Source organism: Mus musculus, chromosome 18, assembly GCF_000001635.26.
Source record: "Mus musculus strain C57BL/6J chromosome 18, GRCm38.p6 C57BL/6J".
Taxonomy (NCBI): Eukaryota; Metazoa; Chordata; class Mammalia; order Rodentia; family Muridae; genus Mus; species Mus musculus.
Genome location: NC_000084.6, coordinates 65,673,813 through 65,690,149, shown reverse-complemented (window position 1 = coordinate 65,690,149; position 16,337 = coordinate 65,673,813). Strand labels below are relative to the sequence as shown.

General features: G+C 47.2%; 1 protein-coding gene across 4 annotated transcripts in view; it reads right to left on the bottom strand.

The window, feature by feature from the left end:
• Positions 1 to 706: 706 nt before the first annotated feature.
• Positions 707 to 16,337, bottom strand: part of Zfp532 (zinc finger protein 532) — a 109,214-nt gene continuing 93,583 nt past the window's right edge. For all 4 annotated transcript variants that reach the window (NM_207255.2, NM_001361053.1, NM_001361051.1 and 1 more), the window contains 3 exons: positions 7,143 to 7,255; positions 4,460 to 4,625; positions 707 to 3,188 (listed from right to left, as the gene is read on the bottom strand). In NM_207255.2, the coding sequence (NP_997138.1) occupies positions 2,694 to 3,188; positions 4,460 to 4,625; positions 7,143 to 7,255 (774 nt within the window). In that variant the 3' untranslated portion in view covers positions 707 to 2,693. The remainder of the gene's footprint in view (positions 3,189 to 4,459; positions 4,626 to 7,142; positions 7,256 to 16,337) is intronic.

The window sequence follows — 16,337 nt, the reverse complement described above, 5'->3', positions numbered from 1 at the left end:
GTCCTTTAAAGCCGGGCATGGTGGCGCACACCTTTAATCCCAGCACTCGGGAGGCAGAGGCAGGTGGATTTCTGAGTTTGAGGCCAGCCTGGTCTACAAAGTGAGTTCCAGGACTGCCAGGGCTATACAGGAAAACTCTGACTCGGAAAAAAAAAAAAAAAAAAAAAAAAAAAAACCAAAACAAAACCAAGCAAACAAACAAACAAAAAAAGATCTGTCCTTTAGGTCACCAGTTCTTCTGGGAGGTGCTGACTGGCCAGGCTTTCCTGCAGGGGACAGCACTTGAATGCCAGTTTTGTGACCTGGGTTCTGATTTCTGTTTTGAACCTCTCGGCATTTTAAAGAGCCGTTCTTGTAACCCTTCAAAACTAAACATTTAACAGGTCTTAGGTCTACGCGTTATCAAGAGATCTTGCTAATTTTGAAAGTAAAATTACTTTCAGGTTATCTAATAAAAGCTGTAGTGTAAATAAAAGCCTGGAGAGACGGCTTTCAGTGCTCTGGAGCTTGTATTGCCCCTGCAGAGAACCCGCATTTGGTGGCCAGCAACATGCTGGGTAACTGGTTTGCAGCCACCTGTGACTCGGGCTGGTCTCTCTGCAGCACCCACACTCAAACTGTGTGCTACACTCACACAGACACATGTAAGTATAAACAAAACTCCTAAAAAGCCATAGTTTCCCCGAACAAAAGTTTGACTATGTTATTTTTTTTTGCACATAACTTTTATTTGTTGAATAAATGAATATTTGTCAATATGTACATAACCACAAAGGGCAAGATTGAGAGCAAAATATTTGGGTTCTATTATGCAAAGCCACTTACCAGCTATGAGGGACCGGGCGAAGAGCTGAACCTGGGCGCAGCCTCCTCAACTGTACGGCTGCACGGACCTGCGTGTCTGCCACGCAGGCTTATTGCAAGGTTCAAATGCAGGAACGTGTGAAAGTGCAGTGGACACAAGTGGGTGAGGATGTGACACGCAACAGCAACTACACTTCAAGCCGAGGAATATCTCACACCCTTGGATTGTACCCATGTCGTCAACAGAGAGCGGCAGAGTGGCGACAAGTTGGTCGCCGATAGGAACCAGAAGCCATTCTTCAGAGGGGGAAAGAAGCCTGCAGTGTTCTGCAGCCTGTCCCCCAATGAGTCACTCCCCCGACTGTATGATGTCAGAGACCCACCAATAACTCTCTTGAAGAAGCTCAAGGGCCAGACGTTCCTCATTTATTTACATGTGAAATGGGTTGAATACAGTCGCGGCGGTGTAAGGTGCACACCCGACAGCAGCAAGACTTTTCAAGGAACTGAACATTGACTACAGTCTAGCATGCAAGTCTCTATATACACACACATGGATTTCTTTGTTTTAGGAAAACAAAAGTACAAAACATATCGGGCGATAAATACAAGATATAAAATGTAACGGAAAACACAAAACAATAACCAAAATATATATATTTATAGCTTTCCCAGAGAACTATACAGGGATGTGACCAAGAGCACGTCGTCGGCAGTGCTCCAGTCAGGTGACCTTGAGAGGGTGCTGAGACGACTCTAGAAGCCTGGTGGCTCGTCTATGGCCAGTTGCAGAGTACAGGCTGCTGCAGTGCTAAGTCGGTGGTGAGGCTGGGCGTCTCGACACTTAAGTACCAGAACATTTGGCAGTAGCACCCAGAACAGGAACCCAACTGTGTAGACAGCAAAGGGTTAAGTCAAACCTGCCCTTTTGTCCCTATCAAGAACCAGAGATATACTTGATACCCTTGAAGTATATATATGTCTTCGGAATAGTTGGTGAGTTCTATGACAAAACCTGACAATAGAGAGCTATAGGTCTAATTATGACTTTCAACTCTGACCACAGGCTGCCCTTTTCCTAGCCTGCCTCCTAGTGCCCTGTAAGTCAGCCTGTGAACTAACCTAGAAAACTCGCCAGCTCCACTGTCTCCACTTTTTGAATCTCTTCTTCCTCACTCTCCCAGATGGACTGAAGGACACCCTACTGAACTCCTGACCTCTTTTGTCCACTGTGGACAGAGGTAGGGCCTGGAAGGCTGACGCTGTCTGGGGTGGCTCAGGCCACATCCTCACCTGGGTGATGTTGTCCTTGGAGCCCTCGGTTGCTAGGAGCAGGCACGCTGCGTGTGGTGCTAAGACACTTAAAAGTTGCTAGTGTTGTGAGACCCACAATCACTTACAATTTATGTGGCGAGTTCTAAAAATTAAAAAACACTAAAAAAGGCATGATAGCCTGTTATTATTGAACTCATTCAAATTTGTAACATACAAAATGGTTGGTTCGAATTCAGGAACTGCCGCTGTTACTAAGAACTCCATTTTAAAGAAACAGTACAAAAAAAAGAGAATCCTAATCACACACACACACACACACACACACACACACACAAAGAAACCTCAAAACATTTTCCACCAAATACTGATACAAACATGTAACAAAGAGTATAAAACGTTATTTAAATATATACAAAACTCTTTAAAACTCAAATACTGCCTTAACACTTATGGGAAGGGACACATCTGCAGAGGTGAGAGGGCAGGACAGGGAGTCTGTGGCGACAGCCTAGACGGTACTGGTAACTCTTGTTATACTGCCAACTTTTGGTAACAAAAACGTCTTATTCTCCATTCCTATGTGGATAGGGGTTGTCCTCCTGGAAGTTCTGTGGCTATTTTTCAGCTGAACTCATTCTTTTGGATTTGATGAAGGCCATGCCATGTGTCCGCATGTGTGTGTTTAAGGCAGCTTCCGTTTCAAAAGTCTTGGCGCACACTTTGCACTTCCTGTCTGATGCTGCCCCCTCGGCGGCCTCGTCCTCAGGGCTGGGCTTGTTCTCCTGCTGGCTGTCTTCCCCAGCCCCGTTCTGCTTGGACACGGGCTGAGGCTCCTTCAGCTTGTGCACGATGAAGAGGTGCCTGGCCAGGGAGCCGTGGGACGTGTAGCACAGGCCACACTCCCGGCACTGGTGGGAGGAGCCGTCCGACCTGTGCTGTGGGATGTGTTCGTGGAACTGCAGCAGGTTCTCGGTGGTGAAGCCACACACGGCACACTTGTGGACCTTAAAGACATTGATTTTCAGTTTCTTCAGTGGCTGAGTGATGGCTCCTCTGGGAGGCCTGAACTCTAAAACCGGCTCCTCCAACTTCCGCTTGGGACTGGGAACCTTTGTTGTGTGGGGGGGAACCAAAACAAACAAACAAACAAAAAGATACAACTGAAGATGGTGGGTTCTATGCCGGACAAGAAAGCAGATACTGGATGGAGTAGGGTTGGAGGCCTTAACGGTGTGAATTCACCCCGCAAATAGGAAGCATTTCCGTATCAGTGTGCACAGCAGTGCCTTCATGACCCCGGGATGCAGGGGAGCAGCCCCGCAGGCCTTCCACACCTCAGAAGACAAAGCAAGGGCGTGGGAAGGGCTCTAGTAGGAAAACACGGGGAAGGACCGTAATGGCCGGTGATAAGCGGGCCTCGTTCTGACAACTAGAAGCTGAGTACATAGGCCCAGGAGGGAGGAAGGCCTGTGTGCTTTGCGGACAGTGGGTTCCACAGAAAGGGGAAACACAGCACACTTAGGCCAAGGAAGACAGAGTGGAGCACCTCACAGGAGAGGATGGGGGACACATGGTTTTATTACAACTAGAGGGGACGAAGAAGAGACCTCAAGGACCCAGCACCGGCTCCTGCCCCAGCAACTGTCCCAGTCCTCTCTGTCACATGTCCCCTCTGGAGCTGCCTTCTTCCTTTTCCCAAGCTTTCTAAATCCCAAAGGCCCCCATTTCTACATCCTCTGTACTAGGGCACCGCTCTTATGGCCTGCCCTTGCAGCTACCTCTGCTGTGGAGAAGGCCTGTCCTAATGCCACACCCACCTGACTTTGTCCCAAGGAAGTGCACACTCAATGACCGCGGTTAATGTGTGTTTTGAGAAACTGTGTCAGCCTCTTCTAGACTGATCCTGCCATCAAAGCTAGGAAAAACTGCTGTTTGGTGCTTTCTGTAACTTTAACAGCAAGCAGAACACCCAATGCTGTGTGTGTGGGCTCCTGCATATACACACCATCAGCTGACAGAGGCTCACTACCCATAAAGAGAAGAATATGGCTTGAGTGTGGGATCTGATCTTCTACCATCCCAGAGAGTCCCTCTGCACACCTGCCACTCCTGACGCAGCCAGTCACTAGCATGTGCTTAATACACTTCTTTAATGGACAATTTCCCTAAGTCAAATATAGAATTTTATGAGGTAGATTAAGAGATCCTTTGAGAGGTTGTCTTTCAGGAGCAGCTGGGAGCCGGGAAGGGCTACAAGGGATTACTGTAGTACTTGACAAGATCTGACTTAAGCTACAACTACACAAAATGCTGTTGAGAGTGAACAGGGGACACTTGTCAGCACAGGTGACAGTGAAAGAGCAGAGCTGAGATGTCTGACCTTGGCGTCCTCCTTTATCTCCGCCTCCTCCTCCTCATCGTTGGTAACATCACCAGCGTCATCACTCAGCTCTTTTACATCAGGGTCCTTGATCCCGTGCATCAGCTGTATGTGCCTCTCCAGCATCAGCCGCTTGGTGAAGGTCCGCCGGGAGTCTGGGCAGTGCCTGTGAGCACAAGACAGAGAGTGGAACTATGGCTGCTCACTGCAGAGGCTCAGGGAGGCAGAGCTGACACTGGGGCCTCCAAATAAAACAAGCAGTGCTATGACTCCCACTCCCTACTGGGAAAAGGTCCTATCCCTAGGCTTTTGTAAAAGGTACTGATTAAAAGAGCAAATTTCTGCGTAGGTTTGGCTAAAGCATTATTTAATTTGCAATTCTAGATGGCTTCAATCTTAAAAATAAAAAAATAAACAAAACTGGAGAAAACTGGATTTTCTGTTTTCTTCACAGTGGCACAGTGCAGCCCTAGGAATTTACACTAGAGATGCCCCGGGCTGCAGATGGCCCCTTCTGGATCCCTGTCCCCTCTCCCCTCTGCAACTCATGATGAAATGCTAGCCTAGATTCCTCAAAGCACAAATGCAACTTGTGTTTGTACCTGGAAATGCTTATTCACTCATGAGATTAAAATGCAGCTATCCAGGAGAGGTAACTTACTTAAAGTTTTGTATACTACAAAGGTGATTTTCTTTCTCTAATTTACTATTACTAGTCTCCCTTTTTTTTTCTCTTTTTTTTTTTTTTTTTTTTTTTTTTTTTTTTTTTTGGTTATTCGAGATGGGGTTTCTCTGTGTAGCCCTGGCTGTCCTGGAACTCACTCTGTAGATCAGGCTGGCCTCGAACTCAGCAATCCTCCTGCCTCTGCCTCCCAAGTGCTGGGATTAAAGGCGTGCACCACCACTGCCTGTATTCTTCTAAAAACAGTCCAAAAGCAAGCTTTAAACTGGTTAATGGCCATACTGACTATGGATACTCTATGTTAGACGTAAGGGACAGCACTGAGACCACAGGCTGGCACATGCCTGTTCTAAAAGCAGGAAGACAGGACAGAAGAATTATAGTTTAAGACTAACCTGGACTAAAGAGTGAGACTCTGTCTCTAAATGCACCCCCCCCAAATCCCAAACAGACAAACATGACGCTCACTGCACTGTGAAGGATGCCAGCATCCCCCATCTTTAGAACCAGATTCGTTACCTTCAAAAGGCATTTGAGGATTTCCTAATGACAGTCCCCAAATGTTGGTGACTTCATGTTAGAGGCCCTTCCTCTGTCGAGTGGCAGCAAGAACTGTTCTCAAGCATAAAAGATTTGTTCTCTTTTCCTCTGAGTGTGTGCGCGCGTGTGTGCATGCGTGTGCGGGGGCACCATGGTACATACGTAGGGCCAGAGACAAGCCTGTGGAATTAGCTCTTCCCTTTGACCCTTAGGTGGCCTCTGGGGATCGAACTCACATTGCAGGCTTGTGAGGCTTATGAACCGCCTGCCTCACCGAGGCTCGTGCCAGTTCCCTTGTGGAGTTTGGCTTTTAGTAAGACCAGGGAGGAGTAAAAAAAACAAAACAAAACAAAACAAAAAAAAGCAGCAGCTGTCACGGAAGGCTCATGTCAGGTTTCTCCATCTTCTCCATGTGGATATCATGTGGCTGATGATGCTCTTACTGTGTTGACACAGACTTTATGGGATGCTGTCACTTCACACATGGCTCCACACTTTCACTTCCTACCTAGAAAACTTCCTCTAACTGCCCAAGGCACAGCAAACCTCGTACCTCATGTATGTCCTCATGGAGGCCTATGGGGCCTGGCTCTGACCACAACCATTGCGTTCCATGATGGCTCTGTGCTTGCAGCACCACCCCCCCCCCTCCCGCCCCAGTTAGTTTGTTCAGTTTATCTTTTATGTGTCAGTGTTTTGTGGGCATGTACGTATGTGCACCAAATGCATACTTGGTGCCTGTGGAGGTCAGAGAGAAGTACTGGGTTCCCTAGAACGGAAGCTACAATGGTTGTAAGTTACCATGTAGCACTCCAGCATTCCTAGGTGCTAGAAATCGGACTCAAGTCTTCTGCCGGAACAAGTGCTCCTAAATGCTGAACCATCTCTCCAGTCCCTGGTCTTCTTAGGAGCAGTGCTCTCTCCTATCAAGTTACTTTACACGTGTGGGTTGAGTGAGCGATACAGATTTCCTGCTAACAATCAACCGCAGCCTGGTCATCTCATACAAGAGACAGTTTATGACCGACTGCTGGTGAGTGAGTTTACATTGGCCCCTTCAGTCCCTCACATCTGAGCCCAGCCAACAGTGAATGCTTCTAACTTAGGGGACAGGCTGCAGCCAGATGGCCACTGTCTGGGCGAGAGCCTTCCACTGTCGATCAACCCCAAATCTACATGGTCACATGGCCCAGTCACCAAGTGAGAGCCCGCCACACCCGAAGACAAACTCTGTGTGTGCGTGCGTGCGTGTGTGCGTGCGTGCGTGTGTGTGTGTGTGTGTGTGTGTGGTGTAAAACACCACTCTCCTGCTTTACGTGTGATGAGGGGAACACACACACAGAAGTGGGATACACACGAGACACCAGAGCAGAGCAGGATTCAGGAATAAAGGCAAAGCCCGAGAAGCTTTCTGGGTCGCAATCCCTTCTGCGCGTGCGCATAGCAGACTGAGAGACTTACGAGCAGGCGTAAACTTTCCTGATGCCTTTGTGCTTGATGCGATTGTGGCGGCACAGGCTGTGGGAGGAGCTGAAAGACTTGTCACACTGGCGGCACGGGTGCTTCTTCATTTGCTGTGCGGGAGAGAAGAGAGGGACCCTTAAGACCACGGAGGCAAAAGTCACCTATTAACGGATGGGTTTTTCACACAGGGTCTCACTATGTAGCTCTGGCTGTCCTGGAACTCACTCTGTAGACCAGGCTCAAACTCACAGATGTCCACCTGCCTCTGATTCCAGGCGCTAGGATAAAGGTGGGCATCACTGGGCCTGGATCACATGACATATTTACACTGGCATTTAAAATTGGTTATCAATGCTGACCATGGGCATGCTAAGTAACTGCTTTACCGCTGAGTTATGGCAGCCCTACAATATCATCAAAACTAACAAAACTATAAAGTTCTATAGGGCTGGAGAGAAGAGACTCAGACCCACTGAATAGTTAGAAGGACCAGGGTTCAATTCCCAGCACCCACAGGGCAGCTCATGACTGTTTATGACTGCAGTTCCAGGTAATTGGACACCCTCTTCCAGCCTCTATGGTACTGCACACACATGACACACAGGCATACATTCAGGCAAAACACTCATACACATTTAAATAAAATCTCAAATCGCAATACAGTGCAACAGTGGATCATCTAGGAAGCAGCTCATTTTAGGAGGGTCGAATTTTTCACACCCTAATTACTTACACTTTTTTAATCTAACCCAAATACCCAGGTATTTGTTATAGAATATAAATATTATTTTCAAGAAAATTACTGTTTTAAAAGTAGGTGCCAACTATTTCAATAGCTACGAAGGAAAACCATCACTTGCTCTGCTGTGAATGGGAATGTCCCCTTTTCAATGCGCCATGTTAAACCGCTGGCTGATTTTAATCGTTTAAAACCTTTGCTCGTCAGTGATGACTACTCAGTTCTATAAGGGAAGTTTTTCTAGAAGACCCTGGCTGTGTAAGATGCATGTGATTAACTTGGGAACACAGCACTTTGAAGGGCACTTTCAGTAGGCTGACTTTTAATGTGTATGAGAGAGTGTTTACATATGAGATATCATAATGGATAATAATACTTTAAAGCTGCTGGTAAAAATAACTCTTTTCATAGTTAAGTTCCCAGGCTGGGGCTATAGGACAGTGGCCGAGTGTTTACCTAGTGCATGAGGCCCCAGTTAAATCCCAAGCACCACATACAAAAGAGTTTCCCACTTTGGTGCGAGTCACGGTTGTGCCAGTCAGATGTCCCTCTGCTCAGGACCCTTGAAGCAAATGGAGGTTTAGCTTTAAAAGATAGCCTTGGGCATGACATCTATCAAGCAGCCAAAAATCAAACACTGCCATATTACAGGAGAGCTGTCGTTCTCCAGCATGGAGCCAAATTTGGCTCAGCCTTCATTAAGTCAGGTTGTGTAGGATCAGTTCTTATGCGAGAGACATTTATTTCTAGAGAGACATTTATTTCTAGTGACAGTACAAACGATGGAGAGACACTTTCTTAAACGTATGTAAACATCAAACCCATTTAACAGGTGAGAGCTCTATAGAACCAAAGCGGGTTGGCACCCTGTGTCTATGAAGCACAGTGGTTTGAGTCCCACGCATGATACTTGGCTTATTAGCCAATAATAAAGCCACCAGCACACAAGAGTGCCTTCCTCATGGATTGCTGAGGAAACACTGGGAAATTCGCCCCATATATCCTCGGTTATATCAGCACAGTGGGAAATAGGTTTGTTTTGTTTATAAAACAACCTATCTGGCTTAGGCTGGCCCTAAACTCACGGCGATCCTCCTGTTTCAGCCTCCCAAGTGTTGGGGTTAAAAATGTTCAATGCCACACTCAATTTTCTAAATAAAGCAAAATGGTTTGGTGGGTGTTGAGAAGACCTCTGAACCCAAACAAAGGCGAAGGAAAGAAGTCTCATCTCCATGTTAACATGTGGTGGTCTGAATGAGAATGGCCCCCACAGGCCATTTAGGGAATACCCGGTCCCTAATTGGTGGAACTGTTTGGCAAGGACTAGAAATCATGGCCATCACTGGGGGTGGGCTTTGAGATTTCGGGTTCCATTCTCAGTATGCATTTCTCGGCCCCCAGTTATGGATGGAGATGTGAAGTCTAAGCTGTTCCCGTTGCCTGCCATCATGGATCTGAACCCTCTGAACCATGAGCCCAATTACATGTTTTATAAGTTGACTTGGTCCTGGTGTTTTGTCACAGCAACAGAAAAGTAAGTGACATCTCCTAATTCCCCCCATAATTTTTATTTTCTTTTAAGACAAGTGTGTGGTCTGGACTGGACTCGGATGCATGAGTCTCCTGCCTCACTCTTACACAGAGCAAACCATTAGTAACCCCTACTCCACTTATGTAGCCAAACAAGAGGGAACAAATACCCACTTCAAAATAAAGCTTTCAGCACCGAATCATCAACAAATAGTTGTTTCAATAACAATATTTTTTTAAAAACCCAAAGACCTAATTCCCTATTAATCTTGTGTATATCAGATCAACTTGAAGTTAAGACATAAGCCTGCTTTCGAAAAGAAAGTCAGCTCTGTCAAATAGCAGACTCAGAGACTATAACACATGACAGCACCGCAAGAGGAGACAGGGAAAGGGAGACTAGACGGCCTGAGACTGGACTCTCTATGGTGATGGGTTTAATGTTTTTCATATTAACTCCTAATAAGGAAGTGCCAGTGGGGATGCCCTCAGGGGACAGTAGGTGAGACTCAGCTTTGTTCCAAGTCCATTTTCACAGAGCTAGCAACCTGCAAGGTGGGAAAAAACACAAAACTGAACTGCATTTCAAGATGACAGACAGGGCTGAGGCTTTGGCTCAGTTGGCAGAGTGCTCGCTCCATGTGCACAAACTCTCCTTAGCACCACTTAAACTGGGTGTGGTGGAACAGGCTGATCTCTGGAGACAGCCATACCACTATTTCCTGAGGGCTCCTCTTGTAAGCATCGCATCGCCATTAGCACAGGCAATGATCAAAAAGCCTTTCAAGATTAAATGAACCTGAGGGTTTACAATTTAATGAGAACAAGGCAAGGCCCATGCTCCACCAATGTTCAAGAAGCCCCCTTGACAGCCATCAGGAAATAGCAGCATGCCAACTGATTAAATGGCGCCCAGCTGTTCCCAAGCCACACTGACTGACACATACCTTCAACTCCATTGGAATGCTCTCCATGAAAGGAAGCATGCCACAGCAGCAGCCCCTCATAAGGTAACTTCTAAACTCTGAACATGTCTACTTAGGATCTGGTCCAGGTACATGGTGGGTCTTCACTGCACAGCCCTGACTCCCTACACTTTGTTACTGGGGACGTCTGAAGTCTCCCGAAGGATGCCTGAATGCTCAGACACACTGAAGCCTGTGTGGGCGCCGCTCTTTTCTATACAGGAAGTCGACCTTTAACTTACAATGAACTCTCCAAAAGCGGAAAGTGAACTTAATTAGCTCCACAAATCCATTACAAGGTTGAAAGCTTACAACAAACCACAGTACACTAGGGCAAGCTGTGCGTTTCCTCCTTATTAAATTTACAAGTTAATGACAGTAAGAAATGAACTAATAAAATAACAGTTATGTGTGCTCCTAAAAGTTCTATGAATGTGTCCAAGTCTCAAAGAGCTCATGCATTTGCAAAGTCTTTCTTTGGCTCATTTGAACTGACAGCACCCTACCCACGGGCCGAGACCAGCACTACTAAAGTGAAAGTCAGTTAAACATCGGCACTGTGGTGATCACCAAAGCAGCTGGTAGCACCGAGTGACTCACGGTGGACACCAGGTACAGAGGGCACACTAGACAGAGCGACGATTCAGCTCCCGGATGGGACAGGGCAAGCATTCACCATGCTACTTACGAGCTGTTCACATCTGGAATTTTCCACCTAGTGATTTCATACTGCAGCTGACCACAGGGAACAAGACAGGGAACGGGAAAGTGTCCCATGGAGATGGGATGGCTATAGATTTTAGGGGTTCGGGGGGTAGGAGTAAGACCCCGCTGTGCTCCTTCATGCTTAGATTCTGTGAGCCATGTGAATACAGTGCACACGCAAAGCAAACCTTCTATGATCGACTGCCTCAAAACAATGTAAGGTTTACCGAGGTACAATTTTACACGGGTGCATTTTTTATTCTGTATAGTGCTGAGCACCACAGCTCACACTTCTAATCCCAGCATGTGGGAGACAAAAGAGGGGTTATGCAAGGCTGCCTCACAAAGAAAAGTGTAGAGCAGTGGCTCAGTGGTTAGAAACGCTCGATGCTCTTCTGTGGAACACGGGCCCCTTCGTGTTCAGCCCTGTCAGCAGCCACACCCTCTTCTCTATGCCTCTCATTTTGCCTTGTGTACCTGCCATGCAAGTGGGCCACCCCACAGGCTCCCAGAACAAACGCATGGCTAGTTCTCCTTTATTTTCCTTTTCACGTCAGAGAAATTCTCAACTCTTTTAGCAGTACCGTAGCTGTACAAATGTCCCACTTGTATAGCTGTATTCTAGTTCACTGGCCCACTTACCAGTTGATGGACATCAAGATTGCCAGTTTGCAGAACATGATGAATAAAGCTACTGAAAACATTAGGCGTATCTAACCTCTAATGTTTTGGGTTTTCTTAAAGGAGTGCTTTGGTGTTTTTATCCCCCAAATGCTCTCTGGGAACCGAAGCTGCCAGTTACTCATCACGGGAGCCTTGTTTTTTTTTTTTTAGAAATGCTCAGCACACATGAACTATTCCAATAATCTACATGTGTGCAGTGGAAATCAGTAAGGCTACCGAGTAACCACAGGCGACGCCCGGGATGAGGGGTTGGGAACAAAGCAAGCACGGCTTAGTGTTCAGAGGTCAGGAGGGATATGAGCATGGCAGACTCCTGCACAGAGACTGTGGGACGCTGGGTGAGCTGATAAGCAGGAGGCTGATTGGATTAGACAGAGGGGGCAGATCCTCCAGGCCACCTGAAGCTTACACCACCCATCCTCCAATCCCCAAGTGAAACACCCATCCCCATGATTCTGAGTCTGTCTCATAAACAGACAGACAGACAGACAGACAGACAGACAGATAAATGTAACAAGGCAGTGAGTAAATGTTTCTGCTGCCAAGCCTAATGAGCTGAGTTTGAAATGGAGAGAACCAACTTCCACAAGTTGTCCACTCCCACACCATGGCGCGCGCGCGCACACACACACACACACACACACACACACACACACACACACGCCCTGCTAAATGTAAAAGTTAAAAATAAATGCTGACTTCAAAATAGACTAATGATTGCTTCTAACCTCATCCATCGAACGCTGGTCAAATCTAAAGCTTTATTTCATAACACTTCTTTTCTGAATATAGATATTCATTTTTACCTATATTTATAAAACTGGGTATTTTTACTTGTAATATATACAGTATGTGTTGAGAGAAACTTTGGAGGATTCATTGCATAAGCAGGCCAGAACTGATGTTCTATTCACCACTGTATTATTTCAGCTTCCTGAGAAGTATAGATAAATGGCTCTGTAGTTAACCACTTATTCCTAAACACTGCCTATGGAGCTTAAAAGCCGTGAAAATATCAAGGCTCTCTGATACTCCTTGACAAAACATCCTCAGATCCATCAACACCCATGAGTGCTTCTGCACCCATCTCCAGGATGACCCCTGCTCTCCAGTGCCACGGGTGGTCAGTGGTCAGGAAGGCTGACCGGCCAACCCTATACTCTTTGACCATCCATGAACTGCCCAATCAGGTTCTTTATATAGTCTTCTAGAGAGTGAGGGGAGGGAGAAGGGAGGGCACAGAAGAAGGTCTGGGCTCCATGGTGAGGGCTGGAGATTACCACGCATGTGACAAGACACTTTCTGAAGTAGAGAGTCACACGGAGAACCTATGATAAATGGGTCATTGTAGTCTGCAGAGTGTGAAATCTGAAGAGCCATCCTCCATGACCCCAAGGAAGAGACACGGGCCCTGGGCTTGAGGGAAGGGTGGGAAGAGCTGCTGGGAGCCTTGACGGATAGGCTGAATGAAGGTGACAGCAGGGAGGGGGCAAGTTAAGCGCCCTTCCATATGTGTTAGCATGGGCGCCCAGCAGAAGAGAATTCCCAGTTACTAACTAAGGAAGGTCCGGAGAAAAGTAGAGTTGGGGACAGGAGGGACTCAAGTCACACTTGGGAATCAGGGTGCAGTTCTGTGGTGGAAGATTTGCCTGATGTCTTGGGGGGAGGGGTTTAAAAGTTATATTATAGGTACACTATGAAAGCCCCTTGAAGGTCTACACAGAGGTGAAGCAGGTGTCGGTCAACTCTGGGACAGGAGAGCAAGCCGTATCAGAGATGCAGACCTAGGATCGTTGACTAAGACTCTCCTGAGGGTCTGTGTGAGGCTTTCGTAAGCAATGGTGCTTGCAGCCAGGCCTAGTAATCTGAGTTCCATTTCCAGAGCCTATGCGGTGGAAGGAGAGCAGACTCCCACACTTGTGTCCACACAAACAAGTGTGTCTTTTAAAAAGAACCTTCTGAGGGTGAAGACACATCACCATTTAGAGGATGGGAGGAACTGAGCAGTCGATAAAGAAGGGAGCTGGGAGGAAACATCATCCTCCATCCTCGAGGCAGACCACTGCCATCACGAGAAAGCGCAGACAAGAAAGCCACCGGAGACCTCCACAGGCCAGCACTGAGGGGATGGAGGAGTCAGGCCGAGGTAGAAGGGCAGAGCTTAAGAAGAGAGAGGCTGACTCTGAGAAGAGCAGCTGTAAAGGGATACTGTAATGAGTGAACAAAGTAAGGGGGAAAAAGAATGGCTTACAAGATGCCTGCCCAGCATCCTAAGAGCAGAATCCAGTACCAGGGGACAACCAACAAGGCCCTGGGAGCAGGCAGCCTGCACCAATCAGGAACAAGGGCAAGACAAGCCTTAGAAGGGCCATAAGAATCCAGGTCCCAGGCAGCTCAGCAGACAGTGGCCCCTGCTGCTCTTCAGCATACCTCCACACCTGGCACTCTAGCAACCAGGGGCCCTTCCAGTAATGGGGGTCACACCAGGATCTCAGCCCATCTCTGACACCCTGCTGAATAACCACAATGGAGGCTGTGACCAGCTAGCCTCCAGTGCTCTCCAGGAACATCTGCCACAGAGCCAGCCCCCATGCATTGTCCTTCCTCTGCAAGTGATGAGGACATGGTGGCTTGCTGTGTACTGGGAGATGGGACTTGCTGAGTGTTAACTCCACCAGCTGTCTGTGGGGGAGCTCTGTGGAAGGATACCGACAGCATAACCTGGGTTTGCTGAATTTATCTGTTGTGAAGCTGGGCCTAGTAGCATACTCGGGAGGCAGAGGCAGGTGGATCTCTGTGAGTTTAAGGCCAGCCTGGTCTACAAAGCAAGAGCCAGGGCTCAGAGCCCTGTCCAAGACAGAGATGGCAGGATAAGCCAAGAAGTTAGGATTTTTGTTCTGCCGTTACAGTAAGAGATACCATACATAGCCTGCTTTATGATTTCACAAATGCCTGGGAAAAGTGGAAGATGCAAAGAGAGTGGGTAAGGTTATAGGTCCTTGAATCATCTGCATGGACACCATCACCATTGGAACAGAGGGACCAAATAGATGAACTCAGTGCAGGAGCACTGCAGTGTACACCTCTTCTTACAACAGACAGTCTGAGCTTCATATCGGCTACTGGAGACAGTGATAGCCCCTTCCCTTTCCTTTGCACATGTTCCCAGAGGACCATCTGAAACCTTTCTAGATTAATAGCAGTCATCTCTCAGCTGTAGGGTCTTCCAGGACTCTTCTCTCCTCACCTCTAGAGACTGAACAGCTAAGGGGCAAACCACTGGATATGCACAGCTGGGCTCTCCTCTCTGAGCAGCTCTGAAGAACAAGGCCTTGGGACCTGCCCCTCATGGTCCCACTATCTTCCTAGCTGACTGCCACTAGCTTTCCTGTCAGTCTATGCCACATCCACAAGCTCTCAAAGCTGCTTGGTTTACATCCAAGCTTCTCCCACGTATCCTTCAGAAAATGCTCTGGGAAGGCTTTCTTCTGAGATGCGTGCCTGGAGTTTCCTAACCATATAGGGACGGGATGGTAGTGTTCACTGTGCTCACAGGGCCTCTACAAGCAAACTCCTGGCTGGAATCTGAATTCAAAGCAGCCCTCAGGGAACACTTCCTCTCATTCATTCTGTCTGTGATTCCTCCCTTCTACAGACGGGTTTCAGTTTTCATGACTTATACTGTTCACAGCAGGTTCGCTGCAATGTGTCAAATGTTTCCTAAACAGAAGTGGTACATACAGAAGAGACCTGCTTGCAAGTTACACATTCCCGTGAGTAACTCACACATGTGAGTGCCCTGCTTACACAGCTCCGGAATGCAGACGTGCTATAGAGGGAAAGAAAAAGCCTGAGCATGTCCACTATGAAGATCAACCAGCAAAGTCAGTGTAAATCCTCCAAATAAAACCCTAAGTCTAGAACACGCTCTGGCCCTCAACGTTTTGGACAAGGGATACTCAACCCAACCGGTACAATCTAGCATATTCCTAAAAATAATGTTTTCTATAAAACACGTTTTTTACCAGATAGGCACTGAGATTTACAGAAATGATACCTTAGTAGTTAATTTTTTAATTCACTTCATTAATTATGAGCATACCTCAGTGAGGCAGCATACAAGTACTGCTTAGTATTAAGGTTGACGTCTGGACACGTGAAAACCAATGTTGTGTGGGTCTTAACGCTTCCTTCTTGTTGGATCCAGCTACATAATGTTAACTCCAGTTACGGTCAGCGAAAGATAAAAAAATAAACCCACTGGCCCCAGTCACCCCTGCTCTCTGGGCAGAGCACCCTTTCCACAGACAACGACGGGCATCCTTTCCCGAACATTTAGACCTCGGCTATAAACCCTTAAACCCTCACAGGAAGCCATTATCACCTCGGGAACTGATGTGGTCTCTGTTCCAATTCCATCCAAGAATAGGCCAAGATCGTGTGTTTCATGCACACAGCATGATCTGCCCACACATGGGAGCTCTGAGAAATGTAGTTAGAGTGTTAAAATTAATCCCGTTGCCCAGGTTTCCACTGCTGAGACAGCAGTTCTGGAGAAACCTCTGAGAC